The sequence below is a fragment of the Cetorhinus maximus genome, chromosome 19, assembly GCF_964194155.1.
Source record: "Cetorhinus maximus chromosome 19, sCetMax3.hap1.1, whole genome shotgun sequence".
In the NCBI taxonomy this organism is placed as follows: domain Eukaryota; kingdom Metazoa; phylum Chordata; class Chondrichthyes; order Lamniformes; family Cetorhinidae; genus Cetorhinus; species Cetorhinus maximus.
Genome location: NC_135897.1, coordinates 74,996,452 through 75,014,434, shown reverse-complemented (window position 1 = coordinate 75,014,434; position 17,983 = coordinate 74,996,452). Strand labels below are relative to the sequence as shown.

At 40.9% G+C, this 17,983-nt stretch overlaps 1 protein-coding gene across 1 annotated transcript; it reads right to left on the bottom strand.

The window, feature by feature from the left end:
• Window positions 1-2,771: 2,771 nt before the first annotated feature.
• Window positions 2,772-17,597, bottom strand: LOC144694224 (thiamine transporter 2-like). Its single transcript, XM_078564568.1, has 5 exons — window positions 17,379-17,597; window positions 11,182-12,007; window positions 9,724-9,916; window positions 8,006-8,147; window positions 2,772-3,577 (listed from the first exon to the last, which is right to left on the bottom strand). Exons 1-5 carry the CDS (start codon window positions 17,547-17,549, stop codon window positions 3,449-3,451), a joined length of 1,461 nt encoding a protein of 486 aa, XP_078420694.1. The 5' UTR covers window positions 17,550-17,597; the 3' UTR covers window positions 2,772-3,448.
• Window positions 17,598-17,983: the final 386 nt, after the last annotated feature.

Genomic DNA, 17,983 nt, shown 5'->3' with positions numbered 1-17,983 from the left:
TACCCAACAACAACGACCAGTATTTATATAGCACCTTTAATGTAATAAAACATCCCAAAGTGCTTCTCAGAGGCATTGTAAACAAAGTATGATACTGAGCCACATAAGGAGATATTAGACTAGGGGACTAAAATCTTGGTCAAAGGAATCATTTTTAATGTCGGTCTTTAAGGAGGAAAGCAAGATAGGCAGAAAGCCTTAAGGAGTGAATTCTAGAGCTTAGGGCCTAGGCAGCTGAATGCACGACCATCATTGGTGAAAGAGCACTTCTGTTTAGCCTGAAAGGGTGACACCAAGTTTCCATTTGCCTGTCATTTTAACATTCTGTCCCGTTCCCACTCTGATCTCCCTGTCCTCAGCCTTCCACATTGTTCTAGTGAAGGTCAAGGAACTTTTAATTAGGTACTTGACAGCCTTCTGGATTCAACATTATGTTTAACAATTTCAGATCATAACTGCTGAACCCACGGTTTCAGACAGCACCTGTTGCTGATGATTTTGTTATTTCCCACCTTTCCTTTCTTTACTTGTCCTCTTACCCATTCCTTTTGCCTTGCATTATCATCTTTTCTTTAAATTTATTCTTTCGTGGGATGTAGGCATTTCTGACTAGGCCAGCATTTATTGCCCCTGATATGAAAGCAGCATGTGACTGAGTGTAGCATCAAGGAGTCCTAGCAAAACTGGAGTCAATGGGAATCAGGGGAAAACTCTCCACTGGCTGGCATCATACCTAGCACAAAGGAAGATGGTTGTGGTTGTTGGAGGTCAGTTATCTCAGTTCCAGGGCATCACTGCAGGAGTTCCTCAGGGTAGTGTCCTAGGTCCAACCATCTTCAGCTGCTTCATCAATGACTTTCCTTCCATCATAAGGTCAGAGGTGGGGATGTTCGCTGATGATTGCACAATGTTCAGCACCTTTCGCGACTGCTCAGATATTGAAGCATTACATGGCCAAATGCAGCAAGACCTGGACAATATCCAGCCTTGAACTGACGTGGCAAGTAACATTCACACCTCACAAGTGCCAAACAATGACCATTGCCAGCAAGAGAGAATCTAACCATCGCCCCTTGACATTCAATGGCATTACCATCACTGAATCCCCCACTATCAACATCCTGGGGGTTACCATTGTCCAGAAACTGAACTGGACTAGCCATATAAATACTGTGGCTACAAAAGCAGGTCAGAGGCTAGGAATCCTGTGGTGAGTAACTCACCTCCTGACTCCCCAAAGCCTGTCCACCATCTACAAGGCACAAGTCAGGAGTGTGATGGAATACTCTCCGCTTGCCTGGATGAATGCAGTTCCAACAACACTCAAGAAGCTTGACATCTTCCAGGACAAAGCAGTCTGCTTGACTGACATCCCTTCCACTCCTTCCACCACCAACAAACAGTAGCATCAGTGTATACCATCTACAAGATGCAGAAACTCATCAAGGCTCCTTAGGCAGCATCTTCCAAATCCACGACCACTACCATGCAGAAGGACAAGGGCAGCAGATACATGGGAACACCACCACCTGGAAGTTCCCCTCCAAGTCACTACAATCCTGACTTGGAAATATATCGCCATTCCTTCACTGTCACTGGGTAAAAACCCTGGAACTCCCTCCCTAACAGCACTGTGGGTGTACCTAAACCACAGGGACTGCAGCGGTTCAAGAAGGCAGCTCACCACCATCTTCTCAAGGGCAATTAGGGATGGGCAATAAATACTGGCCTAGCCAGTGATGCCCACATCCCGTAAATGAATTTTAAAAAATGCCATTGAGAAGGTGTGGTGATCTACCTTCTCAAACCACTGCGGTCCATTTGTTGTAGGTATACCAGTGCTATTAGGAAGGGAGTCCCAGGATTTTGATCCAGCGACAGTGAAGGAACATCGATATAGTTCCATGTCAGGATGATGTGTGCCTTGGAGGGGAACTTGCAGGTGGTGGTGTTTCCATGCATCTACTGCCCTTGTCCTTTTAGGTGATAGAGGTCATGGGTTTGGAAGGTGTTGTTGAAGAAGCCTTGCCGAATTCTGCTGTGCATCTTGTATATAGTACACACTGCTGCCCCTGTGCGTTGGTAGTGGAGGAATTGAAATTTTAAGGCAGTGGATGGGGTGCCAATCAAGTGGGCTGCTTTGTCCTGGATGGTGTTGAACTTCTTAAGTGTTGTTGGAGCTACAATCATCCAGGCAAGTAGAAAGCATGTCGAGTAAGCTAAGAAATATGTTATATAAGCTTATCTGGGATATAAAATGATGAGGCCGAGTCATGATATATAATTATTAATTTAAAATCGTTGTAATATTCTTCTTGTGCTTTCCTTGTTTTAATTCTTTTATTGTATCTTAAATCTTTTACCCAATTAATAATTTTTCAGAATACATTTGTTAAAGATGTATGTTAGGATGTAGAATGTAACTGTAACGCATGACAGTTAAGTTTAGAAAAAAGTTAAAAGATGTAGCAAGTTGACTTGTAAGGTGTTACTATCAGATGTGAAATCACAACCTTCATGTGTCAGCTTGGGGCAGCCACCGGAAATACTTGTTGTATCAGAAATATCTGTTGTTTCAGAAATACCTGTTAAAAAGACATGAGGAATGTGCAGGCCTGCTTAGTGATTATGGATGGACAATGAAGCAATTTAACTCAATAATATTGCTTGGACATGACTTTTACCTAACAGGGCGACACTGAGCTACAGAGCAAGGGAACAGCCATATATGCAATAACCAAATAATACCAATGCCACAGTCGATCGGGGTGATATGTGAAACAGGACTTCAAACAAGTTAAGACATGGCAACATAGATTTGGATAACATCAAGTTTATGGAGGGTAGAATTTGGGAGGCCAGACAGGAGTGCACTAGAACAGTCAAGTCTAGGAATAACAAAGGCAAGAATGAGCGCTTCAGCCAGCAGATGAGCTGAAGTAGGATGAAGTCGGGCAATGTAATGGAGGTGGAAATCAGTGGTCTTAGTGATAGCAGGAAGCTCATCTCAGATTCAAATATGACACCAAGATTGTGAATGGTGTGGGTTAGTTTCAGACTGTTGCCTGGGAGAGGGATGGAGTCAGTAGCCAGGGAACAGATTTTAGAGCGGAGACCGAAAACAATAAGGTCTTCCCAATATTAAATTGGAGGAAATTTCTGCTTATCATTATTGGATGTCAGATAAGCTATAACAAGAGGAACTCAATCAGTTAAAAAAATTCTAATTTAAAGATTTGCTGCATTACCAGTTTTAAATGGCACTTGATAAGTGGTCCTTTACCATCCCACTAAATTTTGCATCCTGGCAAATTGAATGACACTGATGTCTGTGGGCGCATGTGTAACAATAGGATATGACAAGGAATTTTAACTACAAAAGTCTATTTTTTGCAGACTTTGTCAAATCATCAAAACTTTTCTGCACTTTCTGTCTCATTTCCAAGTGTTAAGGTGTATCCTTTGATGACCTCTGACTCACTTTTCTTCTTTGCTGCCGATGTCGAATCAAAACGTAAATACCTCTGATGAAGAAAAGTCCTGATATTGCTGCAAAGTAACTCCCATAAATAAGGAACTGCAAAATAAAACCAATTGTTCAGTTGGCTAGACTTTGACCTTGAATCTAGACCTTGAAAAATTAATTGCCACCAGTATAAACATGGAAATTACTTTGTCAACATCTGTCAGTAATAGAGCTTCTCAATTGCCAGGCATTAATGCTTCATTATCTTTTGCAACATTACAGTCTAGAGTGTGGATCAAGGAGCCCTAGCAAAATTGGAGTCAATGGGAATCAGGGGAAAAACTCTCCACTGGTAGGAGTCATACCTAGCACAAAGGAAAATGGTTGTGGTTTTTGGAGGTCAGTGATCTCAGCTCCAGGACATTGCTGTAGGAGTTCCTCAGGGCAGTGTCCTAAGCCCAACCATCTTAAACTGCTTCATCAATGACCTTCCTTTCATCATAAGGTCAGACGTGGGGATGTTTGCTGATGATTGCACAATGTTCAGTACCATTCGCGACTCCTCAGATACTGAAGCAGTCCACGTCCAAATGCAGCAAGACCTGGACAATATCCAGGTTTGGGCTGACAAGTGGCAAGTAACATTTATGCCACAAGTGCCAGGCAATGACCATCTCCAACAAGAGAGAATCTAACCATCGCCCCTTGACGTTCAATGGCATTACCATCACTGAATCCCCCACTGTCAACCTCCTGGGGGTTACCATTGACCAGAAACTGAACTGGACTAGCCATATAAATACTGTGGCTACAAGAGCAGTTCAGAGGCTAGGAATCCTGCGATGAGTAACTCACCTCCCGACTCCCCAGTGCCTGTCCATCATCTACAAGGCACAAGTCAGGAATGTGATGGAATACTCCCCACTTGCACGGATGAGTGCAGCTCCCACAACACTCAAGAAGCTTGACACCATCCAGGACAAAGCAGCCCACTTGATCGGCACCAAATCCACAAACATTCACTCCCTCCACCACCAACGCACAGTAGCAGCAGTGTGTACCATCTACAAGATGTACTGCAGGAATTCACCAAGGCTCCTTCAACAGCACCTTCCAAACCCACAACCACTACCGTCTAGAAGAACAAGAGCAGCAGATAGACGGGAACACCACCACCTGGAAGTTCCCCTCCAAGTCACTCACCATCCTGACTTGGAAATATATCGCTGTTCCTTCACTGTTGCTAGGTCAAAATCCTGGAACTCCCTTCCTAACAGCACTGTAGATGTACCTACACCACATGACTGTTCAAGAAGGCAGCTCTCCACCACCTTCTCAAGGGCAACTAGGGATGGGCAATAAATGCTGGCCCAGCCAGCAAAGCCCACAACCCATGAATGAATAAAAGAAAAATTACTTTTCTGTTTTCTTTTACTGAGAAACCAAATGAAAAGTCAAGGCCCGTCGTACAGGACATATCCAATGAATAAGAGATGAAGTAATTCAGGTTTAGTATTATTTGGCGGCTTCACATTTGAGGTTTTAAAAGCCTGATGATGTTAGGAAAAAGGAAAGACTGAGGGAGGTATGGAATTGCAGTTTTCAAATCATGAGAAATTGTGAGTTAGGAGAGAGTGCAGTAGATCTAAGTCTAGCGTGGAGGGAGGAGCAAGGATGTTTAATGGAATGTTCTTGCCAGTCAGGTACAAGGCAGAAAAAAGTGCATGGATTCAATGACTATAGAGGAAAGCTGCAGGCGAGAAATGGATCACCTTCCACACAAATAAACCTTTTGTATCTCATCCAGACTTGTGAGACACATTTCATGGTAAAGGTGGTGGAAGAGCAAGCGGTACAAGAGACTAAATCAGAGGCGGTTTTAGCAGCAAAGTAGAGAATATCAGTAGATGTAAAAAGACTAAGGATGAAGCTGTTAAAGAAAGAGCTTGCATATAATAGGGCTGCATCTTCCAGTCGGTGAGTGGGGAGACAGGGCCCGCTTGCCGACGTGTAAAATGACGCGGGGTGACGTTGGGCGGGTGTCTCGAAGTCACCCCATGTCAATTACATTCTCAGGTCGGCGCACGCGGAGCCGGGTCAGCTGCGCTCCCGCCGACCTGTCAACGGCCACTTAAGGCCATTAATAAAATAATTGAGGTAATCAGTGGACCTGCCCGTCCAACCTTAAGGTTGGTGGGCAGGCCGGGAGCCCAGGCGGGCTTCTGAAAAAAACATGAAACCTCACCCATGGGCGGGATGAGATTTCATGAGGGATTTTAAATGTTTACAAAATGCTGAAATAAAAGAAATTGACATGTCCCAGCTCATGTAACAATGTCACATGAGGGGACGTCAGGAATTTTTTTTCCATACTTCTAAAAATTTTTGAAACTTCCAGCGATCTCCCTGGGGCAGCACTTAGGCTTGGGGAGACCTGTGTGCTCTTTCGCGTGAAAAAGCGCACTCCCGGCTCAGGGAATCCCACCCTCCCAGCCCCCACACCGTCCGCACAGGGAGCACACAGAGCGTCCGAGCGGACGTCACGCTGGGCGGGCCTTAATTAGCCCATCCATGTAAAATGGCGGCACGCCCCCAACTGGGGGCACCGATCGGGAACCCTCCCGCCCACGCCCGCACATCCCCCCCATCCCCGACGGGGGGAAAATGTTGCCCATTGCAGAATTTTACGGCAGTGGGATTTTACGGTTCCGCTGAAGACTTTTGAAGGGCTCGCAGCATTTTACGGCCATGCTCCCGCTGGGACAGTGCCATAAAATTCCACTCGACAACACCTTTCATATAGTGCTGCACAGCCAGTGAGGTCCTGCTTAAATATATTCACTGTTTTAATGTCGTGAAATCTGGCAGCCAATTTGCACAAAGCAACTTCTCACAGACAGCAAAGAGATAATCTGTTGAATGAGAGATAAATGTTGGCCAGTATCCTTGTCCTTTTTCAAATGCTCCCATAGGATCTCATGTCCTGCTGAGAAGATTAGCAGGATCCTGGTTTAACATCTCACCTGAAAGAAGGCACATTCAACAGTATAGCTCTCATTCAGTGGCTCATGGAAGTGCCTATCTAGATTAGGTGCTCAAGTCTTGCAAAGGGCTTGAACCCATGACCTTCTGACTCAGAGGGATGAGCGCTACCAGGCTAACACTTTTAGTTTGTACTTTGGCCTGGAATTTCCTGGAACTTTTCAGTGTAACTACGGCGCCGGTTTTTTTCCCGAGGAAATTTAAATTTAACTGAGTTATTCCAGTTTTAGATTGAAACATCACTAAAGGGTAGCATTTTTCTGATATTTTCCTCACTGAGATTCATACACTATATTTAACCAAGTTAATCAGACCCCTCCCCAACATGTTCAGAATGACTATGTAACTGGAGTGGCCTTCACAATGGGCATACCTCTCTTCTGCATAATAATGGACAAAGCAGAATAAAGTGCCTTGTCAGAAGACCAGAAGCCCACTTGCTGTTTTCCCTATTAGTGGTGCTGTATTTCCATTTTGTTTATGCCTCTTTTTATATTCCGGTTAGGCAAATAAGCTTTGTAGGAAATTTGATGCAATTTCCCAAGCTTGTTGCAAAAACAGCTTTAAATTTTGGTGCAATTCTGCCTAACTCAATATGTAGCTATTCAACCATTGCACTGAAAAACTGTAGGTAGAAAATGGTACAAGCTCTCATTGAAGCATGGCAACATTGACATTAATGGCCGGGTGGAGTTTGCTATTAATTGTTCAAAATGGCAACAGCTTGTCCATCAAGCTCCATCACGCTTTGAGTCCAAGCACCTTAATGATGAGGCAGAGCGGCAGCAGAGAAAGAAAGAAAAGGAAGCAAATCCTGCATTCCAGATCCCACTACCCCATGGGACATCCTGCCACATGTGCTCAAATCAGGCCGATCAGTCACATGAAGACCCATGGTAGAAACTTGCGACCCTGAGTGTACATCATCCTCGAAGCAAGGGACAGCCAACAATGGTGACGTATTGAAGGAATGTAACCTGAAGGACATTGATATACATCTGGTGGAATCATTAGTTAAAGGATTGGATGAGAGTGGAGGAGGTCATTGATATGGAGAAACAACTGTTTGGAAGAGAGAATGGAGCCCTGCAAAATCATTGAATTGATGAGAAAGAAATCAGACCTTTTAACTACAGCAGAGGGCAAACAAGTTGATGGCAAACTAAAAACCACAAAAATAACCTTGTGTGATAATACAGTGACATTGGCTGGGATGTCCTGCTTCGTGCTCCTCAACCTGCTGTTTTCTTCCCATTCATTTTAATGTGAGCTGGAAACACAAGTGGAATATCCCAGCTAACATGTTTAGATGTACATAGCATCAGATCCTCTCAAAGGCTTTGGAGATGCCCAAGATTGTCAAATAAATCACCAAAATGTTTAAAAACACAATTCACAAATTTGCTGGTAAATAATCTCTCCATATATCAAATATATTATCTGGATGCAAATCTCAAAGTGATGTAACTCATTTGTAGAATTTAGTGTTGAACTCACCTGGGTGATAATATCCAAACCAAGGCCTCTTGAATCAACTACAATAATAGTCAGAATGGTCTGAAGTAAGAGGGCTACAAAGGTATTTACTCCAAACAAAAGTGCATAACGCTCCATGCTCAGGTTGGCTGCTATTTGGAACCTTGATGAAGAAAATAACTGGTTAGACTTTGAACCGTTGCTTCAAATATTCATATTTAACAAAGGACACAAAAGATAATTTTAACATTTGGTGCACAGTTTAACATTTGTACCCACCACCTGCCCATTTTAATCTCCATGTTGCCCGAGCCATTTTGCGGCCCAAGTCTCATTTGCATGTCACTGCTAAACTCGTCATTGAAATTGTTTCGTTTAAACTTTTCAGTAAAGATGTTGGATTTTGTGTGATTGTGTCAAATGTAATTCTCAATCTCCAAACTTAAGAAAGAGGTGAAATCACCTACATGTGCCATGTGGTATCACAATACACTGAGTGGATTCAGACTCCTCTGCATTCTCACACATAGTGCTAAGACTCACCTTCTAATAACTTGTAAAGCTGTCTGTGTGTGGCCAACAGTTCTCATCCCATGGCTGGACCGTGTCATCCCCTACACACTCACACATACACAATGTCAACACACAATAGTCAAGCCCCCAACATACATGATACCTGACCCCTAAACACACAGACACAAACACACATAATACAGTACCCTATACACTCAAACACATGTACAATACCCATCCTCTACACACACATTCACTACCATCCGCTATATTCTCACACACCCACAATACCTGAAGAATCCTGCTTCGGACACCAGGAAGTAGGCCTCATAGCCTTGAGTATATTAACAAGTCTTTATTAACAACTTATAACGATATATATATATATACAGTAGAGGATACAGGTATGGAGCTGACTCCATCCTAGATCTTTACGTTTCTGTCCATCTCTAGGCTGATCCTGGCTCTGGGTCATGTGCCTTCCTACATCACTGTGTGGGCAGTACTGTACTCAGTCCCACATTAACCCTGTATGTACCAGACCCTACTACTACAATACCCACTCTTACACACACCCACACCCACAATACCCACCTCTATACACATCCACAATATCCAACCTCTACACCCTCACATCCACAATACCCACCCCCTACACCCATGCACACATAATACCCACACCTACATACATGCACCCACACACATACATGATACATATTCCTACACACACAATACTGCCCAAAATAAAAACAATTCCTTTTATTTTCCATCCATAATATCTCCATTGTTGAGTGCAAGTGGGGCAGTAAAGGGTCCAAGACAGACCCGTTGGTGTCTTGGGGTTCTAGCAAGTAGACATTCAGGTGCCAATATCTAACTTGTGACCGGGATTATAAATAATTTAATTATAGCTTGACCATGATTTGAAACTGCCGTATTTTCATTGTTGGAAGAGGGTTTTTTTTGCGTGAACAGAAATAAAGAATTAAGAAAGGAAATCAAGACAGGACTGACCTTGGAGAAAAAGGTAAATTTTTAGGATGATGTTTAGCAAGCACCAAGCTCTGGGCATGTATGTAAGCAGTTATTTATATGGAGCAGTATCGGTTAAAGGCAATTCACTGAGGGGTTTGTTGATCTGAATTTTGTTTATTTAATACTACCTTTTAAAAGAAATTACTACTATTTCAATTTTGATTTTTTTTCAGGTAAGTTGTGATACTCACGTTGCTATGGTAATCAGTAACATGTATGTGGCTTTGAACACAACGTAACCAGCATAACAAACCCAGATATTGTTTGACAAATCGATGGCGAATAAAGCACCGCTGTTCACTGTTGAAAAGACACCCAATGCCAATTCTCCCCAGATTGCCCAATCCAGCTTTATATAGCCCACAGCAAAGGATGTAACAGCACCTGAATTCACAATAACAGGGAACTCAATCCTCCGTGGTCATGCAATTCGCAACAGATAATCAAACAAACAGTTTAAGTGATCATTATCATGCTTTCTTTCATATAATTTACAAATAACAGCACAAAATATTATCTACGAGCTAACCAGTAACATTATTGATCATAAAATCTGAGAAATCAAGTTGATGGGCCTGTGGAGGAGGCGAATAGCAAAAATAACTGTCATGAAGATGATAAAGCCACATACATGGAACAAAAAGAACTATGACTAGCCTTGTTTATAATTAGTTTAGCACAGTACTAGAAAATTCTACAGTGGAACACAAATCAGTGACTTGACTGCTTTCAATTTACATTAGAATGGGGCTTAATTATTGCACAAAAGTTCAAAGCTGTTGGCTGGCCTTGTAATGTTTTGATTGTGCTTTTTTTTTCGCATACTAGTCCTCCTCTTGTCACACATGGGATCAACTATACATTATTGACATATAAGCATAACTGTATTAACTCCATGGACTTCAGCAGGTTTACTGGTCATGTATTAGGATAATGCCGGACAAATCAAATGCTACATTAGTTGTACTTAAAATAAGCCGTACAATTCTACAATAACAATCTGGCTTTTATAGAGTATTTTGTCAGGTGCAGGAATGTGTTTTAAACTGCTTATCATGTAGGAGGACAAAATAATGGAAGCAGGAGGGAAAATAGAACAATAAAGAGTAGAGGAACTGCAAAAAATAGTCATTAACTAATCATGCCTCTCGAGAACTCATTCAAACTCAGCTCTAGTTCTTACTGTACTTTGTTTTAGTCTTCAGTTAACAGCTCATAGAATGATGAAGCATCCAAAGATCAAAGAATTATTATTTCTTTAAGTTATTGAAGTCTTTTCTAGATTTATTGTTGACTTGTTGCTGGATGCACCTGGTGTCAAAAGACTTGTGTTTTTTTCTATTGCTATGTGTACTACTTTGGGCTAACTGTGGATGCTTCACTCATTCCATCCTGTGGGATGATATAACTCACTTGCCATTTGCCCGGTAGTCAGCTGGTACTCTACCAGCACTCTGCTAATGGAATCCTCATCTGGTATTGGACTTGTCTGGTGAACTACCTGATTTTTTTTTAATAGGTTGTTAACTGGTTCTGTCTTTTATCACTTCAAAAATCTCTCAATCTTTCCACTTATGGTGACATCAGGCATAATGTCAAAAGTTGCTATTGCTGACAATAAATTAGATGAATATTATAACTGAACTTACTCATAAAGGTCGACACTGCTTCCACACCACCATTATACACTGTGGCATTTTGGGATGGTTCAACGTGATCCCATAGTACTTGCATATAATTCGCAACTTGATAATACCCACAGCTGGCCAAAGCCCACCAGATAGACCAGTAGAAGATTTGTGGAGAGGAGTAACACCTTTTGAAATCAGACCACAGTTTGAAGAGAACATTTAATACGTTCTTTTGCTCTGTTGCTTGCACCAGATCACTTCCATTTCCATCCGACATTGCAGGTAACTGCGAGCAGTTTGCTATATCAGGATTATTTTGGTGACTACTATTTTCCGACTTTGGCTTGACATCTTCGGTTGACGGGGGATCTTGGATCTTTTCAGCCTCTTTTGTGTGGAAAAACATGCTTGTTTTGGGCATTGGCAGGAGAATGGAAGAAAGGAAAGCTATAGACACTGAAACCAGTGCAATCACATTCAGATAGAAATAAGGGGCATTCCAAACAGAGACTAAAATTTGTCCCAGAATGGAACCTAGTGTGTATGCAACTAATGTGACACTCCGACAGTAACTGGTGACTTTTTGATAGTGTTCAGAATTAACAACACTGTAAATATAGGAGTAATATGCCACTTCAGTGGCAGATACAATGCCAAAGGTGAATTCTAAAAACTGCATGGCCAAGACTCCTTGCGCAAACAGGAGCATTAGCCAAGTGATAATAAAGCTAACTCCTTGTAAAACTATGATAGGTTTATATCTTAGATAATCTGTGACCAAGAAAACAGGGATTAGCATTGCCAAGTAAGAGTATGTCCATACTGGAAATATTTCATTAGTAACCTGAAAGTGAATGAGAAAATAAGTTTAATGCTACAGTAAGGTAATAAAAAAAACAACGAAATGAAGCATAGGATTACAATTCCATGAAAGTCCTCAGATTCAGTTTTAGAATCAGAAATTACATAAAATATGTAAAAATAAAAAGCACTTCTGCTCTGCTGCTGCAATATCGTAAAATTTTACCAACAAAATGAAATTCAGAGGTGATTTGTGCTGTTGGTTCAGCTTTTCCTCTTGGAAACTATGGTACAACATGAATGCTAGGACTGGTTTTACAGTGAGGCTAACAATGTTCACTGTTATTTATGCATGTGAAAATGAATCAGCAACTTTCAATGAGCACACATGCACAGTTAAACAAGGAAAACAGGAGTTTGTACAGGATGCTCTACAGAAAAAGTTAGGGTTTGCCCATTTCAGTGTAAATACGCTCTTAACAGCATGATAAATAATAATTACTGGCACTGAGAATTAATGTTTACGAGATTGGAGAGTATGGAGTCTCATTCCTTCAGTTTTCAGTTATGGTTGGAGATTTAAGAAAAATATTTATTATTATTGTTTTTTCTTTCTGTCTTTTTTTATCTCCTTCTCTTAATCCAAACTTTCTCTCTGTTTTTGATTTATCATGCTTTCTGTACCTGATTTGACATTGAATTAAATATTCTAACTGACACTTCCTGGTTCAGATTCTGTGCTGTTCATTAATGATTCTTCAATTTGATTAGCTAAGGAGATACACAGCTGCTTGTCCTGTTCACATAGATCTCAGATGAGCTATAGACTGAGCTGCCCTTTTTGGATGGTTGCCTGACATAAATTTGCAGTGAAGAAACCCATAGAAAGTCTATGGGAAAATGTGAGTCATAAGAACACAATTCAATAAGATCATGGCCAATGTTCTATCTCAATCTCCACCTTCCTGTACTATTCCCAAATCCCTTTATTCCTTTAGTATCTAAAAAAATCTATTTATCTCTCTCTTGAAAATACTCAATGACAGATTTTACAATTATGAAGTTCATAAGATTGTTTTGTTTTTGGGACTTTGTCTTTAATTTAAGGTAAAGTCTGCTTGGCAGCAAGACTGGATGGTTTTATTGTTAGAGATTAAAGGTGGGGCCCAGGTTGTTTTACTGGGAAGAAGATGCAAGGTGTTTACACTTGAGAGAATTGCAGCAGCTTGTGTGCTAACAGTTGTCACGATGATAGGAAATAGTGACTGTGTGATCAGCCGATAATTTCACCAGCTAACCATAAAACATACTGAACTGTTTAAAAGGGACCTTTTTAGACAAGAAAAAGGCATTGGCTAAAGATAGCAGCCACAAGGGCACCTGATTTCTGAAAATGCATGTTGACCACTAAGTTACTATATGGATTGCACTGCAGACGAGCCCTGACATGATTGCTTATGGAATCTCACATCTGGGGTGTCAAGGCCCACTTAAAAAAGGAATTATTGTCATGACATGGCAGATGATGTTTGCCAGTGGATCAAATCCATGAGGGAAACTTGATCATGGAATCACAACTGTTTTGCAATTTGTATTTTATTTTGAGATTCGTGCCTTGAATTTAGAAGTAATAAGACTCCCGCGACTTGAGGTTTTTTAGAAAACTAAATTAAACATTTATTAACAAAAGAAAATATTTAAGCACATACATATGCCTATAAATTACTATTATAATAGCTCCTAAAACCCCTAATTAATATGATTCCCAGTTACACCCCCGTTAAGGCAACAATAAAAACAAATAGATTTAAACAGACCCAGGCAAAGCACACAATATCCTGGACACCGAGTTTCAAAGTGAGCTTTCTCAGCTTCAGTTCCTGTAGACAGCAACTTGATGCACAGAAGCTGGGGGCTTTTCACACTTTGTTAGATCTTGGAATGCCTTCTCCTCTTACACATAGCCTCATCTCCTTTATACATGTTTGTCCCTTTTTAATGCAAATTCCATTGTTCTGATGTCTTTGGAACTTTACCCCTCTCATAATATAAATCTTTTCCTAGTACTAATTTTATCAGTAACCTTTGGGGAAAATAAACACTCTGTTTGGTTTGGCTTCTTCTGGCTAAGTGTAACATATTTCCATCTCTTTGAAATTCAAACTAACCTAATTTATCCATAAATGCAAATTTTCCTCACACCTCACATTCTAAAACTTCGGCCATGTTTACGTATTTAGCATTTCAAACCGAGCTTCTTGTTGATAACTCAAAACCTCCAGACCAGCTGTCTGCAATTCAATTAAATCCCACACACACACATACACACAGAGAAACTAATGCATACCCCACTATTAAACTACCTTTACAATAAATCACAATAAAATTATGAAAATTATTATATTTTCATGACACTATCAAGACAATGGAGAATGGCTAGCCAGCCAGGATGTACAACCAACAGGCATTCAAACCCCTGTGGAGGTTGAAAGAACCCTCATCTCCTGTTGGTTTCTATTATCTTGAAATGTGTCAAAGGTTTCTGAGATGAAACATCAAAATGTGATTACTTGTTCTACGATAATGATTGCGGCAAACATGGTAATCAAATTCCTTTCTAATGTACAGCGAACAGGACTTTAACAACTGGATTTGCGAAGCAGAGAGATGAATTGGAGAAGCTACTAATGGAGCAGTAAGGGATCTCTCCCCCTTTCTTAAGCTAAGTAAAGCCCCATCTCTACAGTCTAAAAATCAAACCGACAAGAGATAGTGAATATCCATCGGGACAGCATCAGAGGGATTTTGGAAAAACAGGCTGCTTGCTCTCTTTCTCTCTCTCTCTCTCTCCCTCCCCTGGGAATAAGGGCAGCACCCGGTTCAAGAAATCAGCGTACACAAGATCTACTAACAAACTGAGATCTTGAAAGAATAGCAACATCCTCGACATCCACCTGCTCCAATGACCCAGATAACTTAAATCAGCTGCAACATTTAACAACCTACACCTCAAAGACAAACAAAGGACTTCTAACAATATCAAAAATACCTGGAAAAACTCAGCAGGTCTGACGGCATCTGTGGAGAGGAATAAAGTTAATGTTTCGAGTCTGAATGATTCTTCATCAGAACTAAGGAAAAATAGAAAAGAGATGAAATATAAGCTGGTTTAAGGGGTGGTGGGGGGAGGGGGGTGGTGCGGAGGGGTGGTAGGACAGGTAGAGCTGGATAGAGAGCCATTGATAGGTGGAGATAACCAAAAAAAATTTGTTTTTTTTTTGCCAATCTCCACCTATCACTGGCCCTCTATCCAGCTCTACCTGTCCCACCCCCCCTCAAACCAATTTATATTTCACCTCTTTTCTATTTTTCTTTAGTTCCGATGAAGAGTCATTCAGACTCAAAACGTTAACTGTGTTCCTCTCCGCAGATGCTGTCAGAGCTGCTGAGTTTTTCCAGGTATTTTTGTTTTTGTTTTGGATTTCCAGCATCTGCAGTTTTTTGCTTTTATCTTAGTACTTCTAACAATATATTCTTTTAACTTTTATTTGGCCTATAACTTTCCTTAATTCTGATACCTGTGTGTGTGAGACATCGCATCTTTATTTGGGTTTAGTGGCTAATAAACTTGCTTTTTCTTTGACTCAAGAAAACCTCATTGATTGGCTCTAAATTGTTCACTACATAGATGGTAAAAAAAGTACATTTGGATTTAAAAAAGACATCCACAGGAAAAAGAAATTTAAAAACCTTTGTTGTGACTAACCAAGGAGGCTGAATAGAGGGGAGCCAGTTCAATGCTCCTCATTTGGTCATAACACAGTGAAAAGACTGTGAGTCACCAAAGACTCAGAAAAGTGTTAAGAATGTCAGGTTGCAAATAGTTGTGCTTTAACCTGTCCATTTACTTCCAAGATAAAAGAGAGTTGAGCTCTCAAGCATAGTTACTCAGCATTTCTAATTAGATACAAGGTCCACATGATTCACATTGCCTTGGCAATGGGCTTTGAGGGGGGAAATGTTTCTAAGATGCCCTGAGGACTCATAAACACAGGCACTCTGCCAGGATCCATGAGAGAAAGAGCAATTGGAGGCCAAAAATCTCTATGATTCACCCTGTAGGAGTGCTAGTGGGGCCTCATGCTTGGATTGGAAAGACCAAATTTGTGAGGAAGCTGGAAGATTCATCTAGCTTGTGCTAGAAGAGGATTCTCTGGGGAAGAAACCTCACTGTGAGAGGCAGCTGTGAGATTACAAGTTACCAGACTGAGAAGGGAAAAGAAGTAAACCCTTGGGAGCTAAGAATCACTTTGAACTGGTTTTGGGAGAATTGATAGTCTACTTAAAGGACAGTGTAAAGCATATCTGTGAAGTGTGCTTTTCCAGTTGTGCTAAAAGTAAAAGTTCTGTTCTGGAGTTTAAAATATAAGTTGCTTACAAAAACCGTGTTTAGTCAATAGTGCTTTTAGTCTGTTACAGTTAATGTCCTAAAAATTGAAATCTTGTTGTGTCATCCATTCAGTTATTAATTGGAAATTTGAATTTCTTTTTCAAAGTTATCAGTCTCTAGGGGTATTGTAACACTGAGCACTCACAGCTTTCTAGGTTATAGAATTCCAAAGATTCATAACCCTTTGAGTGAAGAAATTCCTCCCCCCCACTCCAGGACACAAGCATAAAAATCAAAGCTGATACTCCAGTGCTGTACTGAAGGAGTGCTGAACTGTTGGAGGTGCCATCTTTCAGTTGAGACATTAAGCAAAGGTCCCATCCATCCTTTCAGGTGTATGTAAAAGATCATATGGCATTATTCGAAGAAAAGCAAGGGGGGGTTAGCCCCAGTATCCTGGTCAAAATGTATCCTTCAATCAGCATAAAAACAGATTATTTGGTCATTATCACATTACTGTCTATGGGAGCTTGCTGTGTGCATATTGGCTGCCTTGTTTCCTACATTAAATAGTGAGTACACTTTAAAAGTACCTCACTGGCTATAAAGAGCTTTGAGATGTCCGGTGGCCATGAAAAGCGCTTTATAAATGCAAGTCTTTATTTCTTTCTTTATCTCATCTCAGTCAAAAAGGCTGACCCCTTATTCTGAGGCTGGGACACACTATTCTTGGCTCCCCAGCCAGGGGAACCATCCTCCCAGCATCTACCCTGTCAAGCCCCTAAAGAATTTTACATGTTTCAATTAGAATATAGGTCAATTCTACTCAATTTCCCCTCATAGGACAATCCACCCATCCTAGGAATCAGACTAGTGAAACTTTGTTGCAATCCCTCTAAGGCAAGTATATCCTACCTTATGTAAGGAGACCAAAACCGCATGTTCATTCACTGCTCAAGAGCAAAATCTGGCTGAACTAAACATATTCTTACTTTGCATTTGAGACATGCTTGCAAACAAATACCTGTTCAGTGGTTAAGTTTTTAGCAGGTCCAATAAGGTAAGGTGTTAAAAAAGGCTCTGATGGCCTCATCATTGAGAAAAATCCAAAGGCACACAGAAGCATGGTGGGATGACGCCATCCATTGTTTTCTGCTGGGTGGCAGGAGCCTGTATCATCACAGCATGTCAACATCGTCGTGACCAGGAGCTGATCCCTTCTTGGTCTGTACCAACTGCACAAGTTTACAGCTGCGGCTCTACAGCCAATCTAAATCCTTATCACTTAAACGTGGACTTTAAACGTTCTGAAAGCATGCTCAATGTTGCACATTTCAAATAGCAGCATAATTAGGACAGAAATAAATTACTGAACATTTAGATTGGCAGAGCTCAAAATCAGGTCAAAAGAGCCGATCAGAATGTGATCTTTTTCTTTTAACTATCGGGGTAGAGTTTTAGTGCAATTGGGAAACTTGACGCAAATTGTGTTTGCAATTGCGCTGTTCTTCCGAAATGAAGTTAGGGTTCAAGTTTCTGCTCAAGCCTATTCACTTAATCACAAACATGAAATCTTCCATGAACCAGTGCAGGGCAGCATAATAGAATGTGATTGTTGTTTTTTTTCTT

Coding starts and splice junctions, on each gene's coding strand:
- LOC144694224 (XM_078564568.1), bottom strand. CDS start 17,549: ATGTTGACATGCTGTGATGATACAGGCTCCTGCCACCCAGCAGAAAAC. Junction 9,917..11,181: donor AGCAGTGTCGACCTTTATGA/GTAAGTTCAGTT, acceptor TTGTGAATTCAG/GTGCTGTTACATCCTTTGCT. Junction 8,148..9,723: donor TTACTGATTACCATAGCAAC/GTGAGTATCACA, acceptor TTCTTCATCAAG/GTTCCAAATAGCAGCCAACC.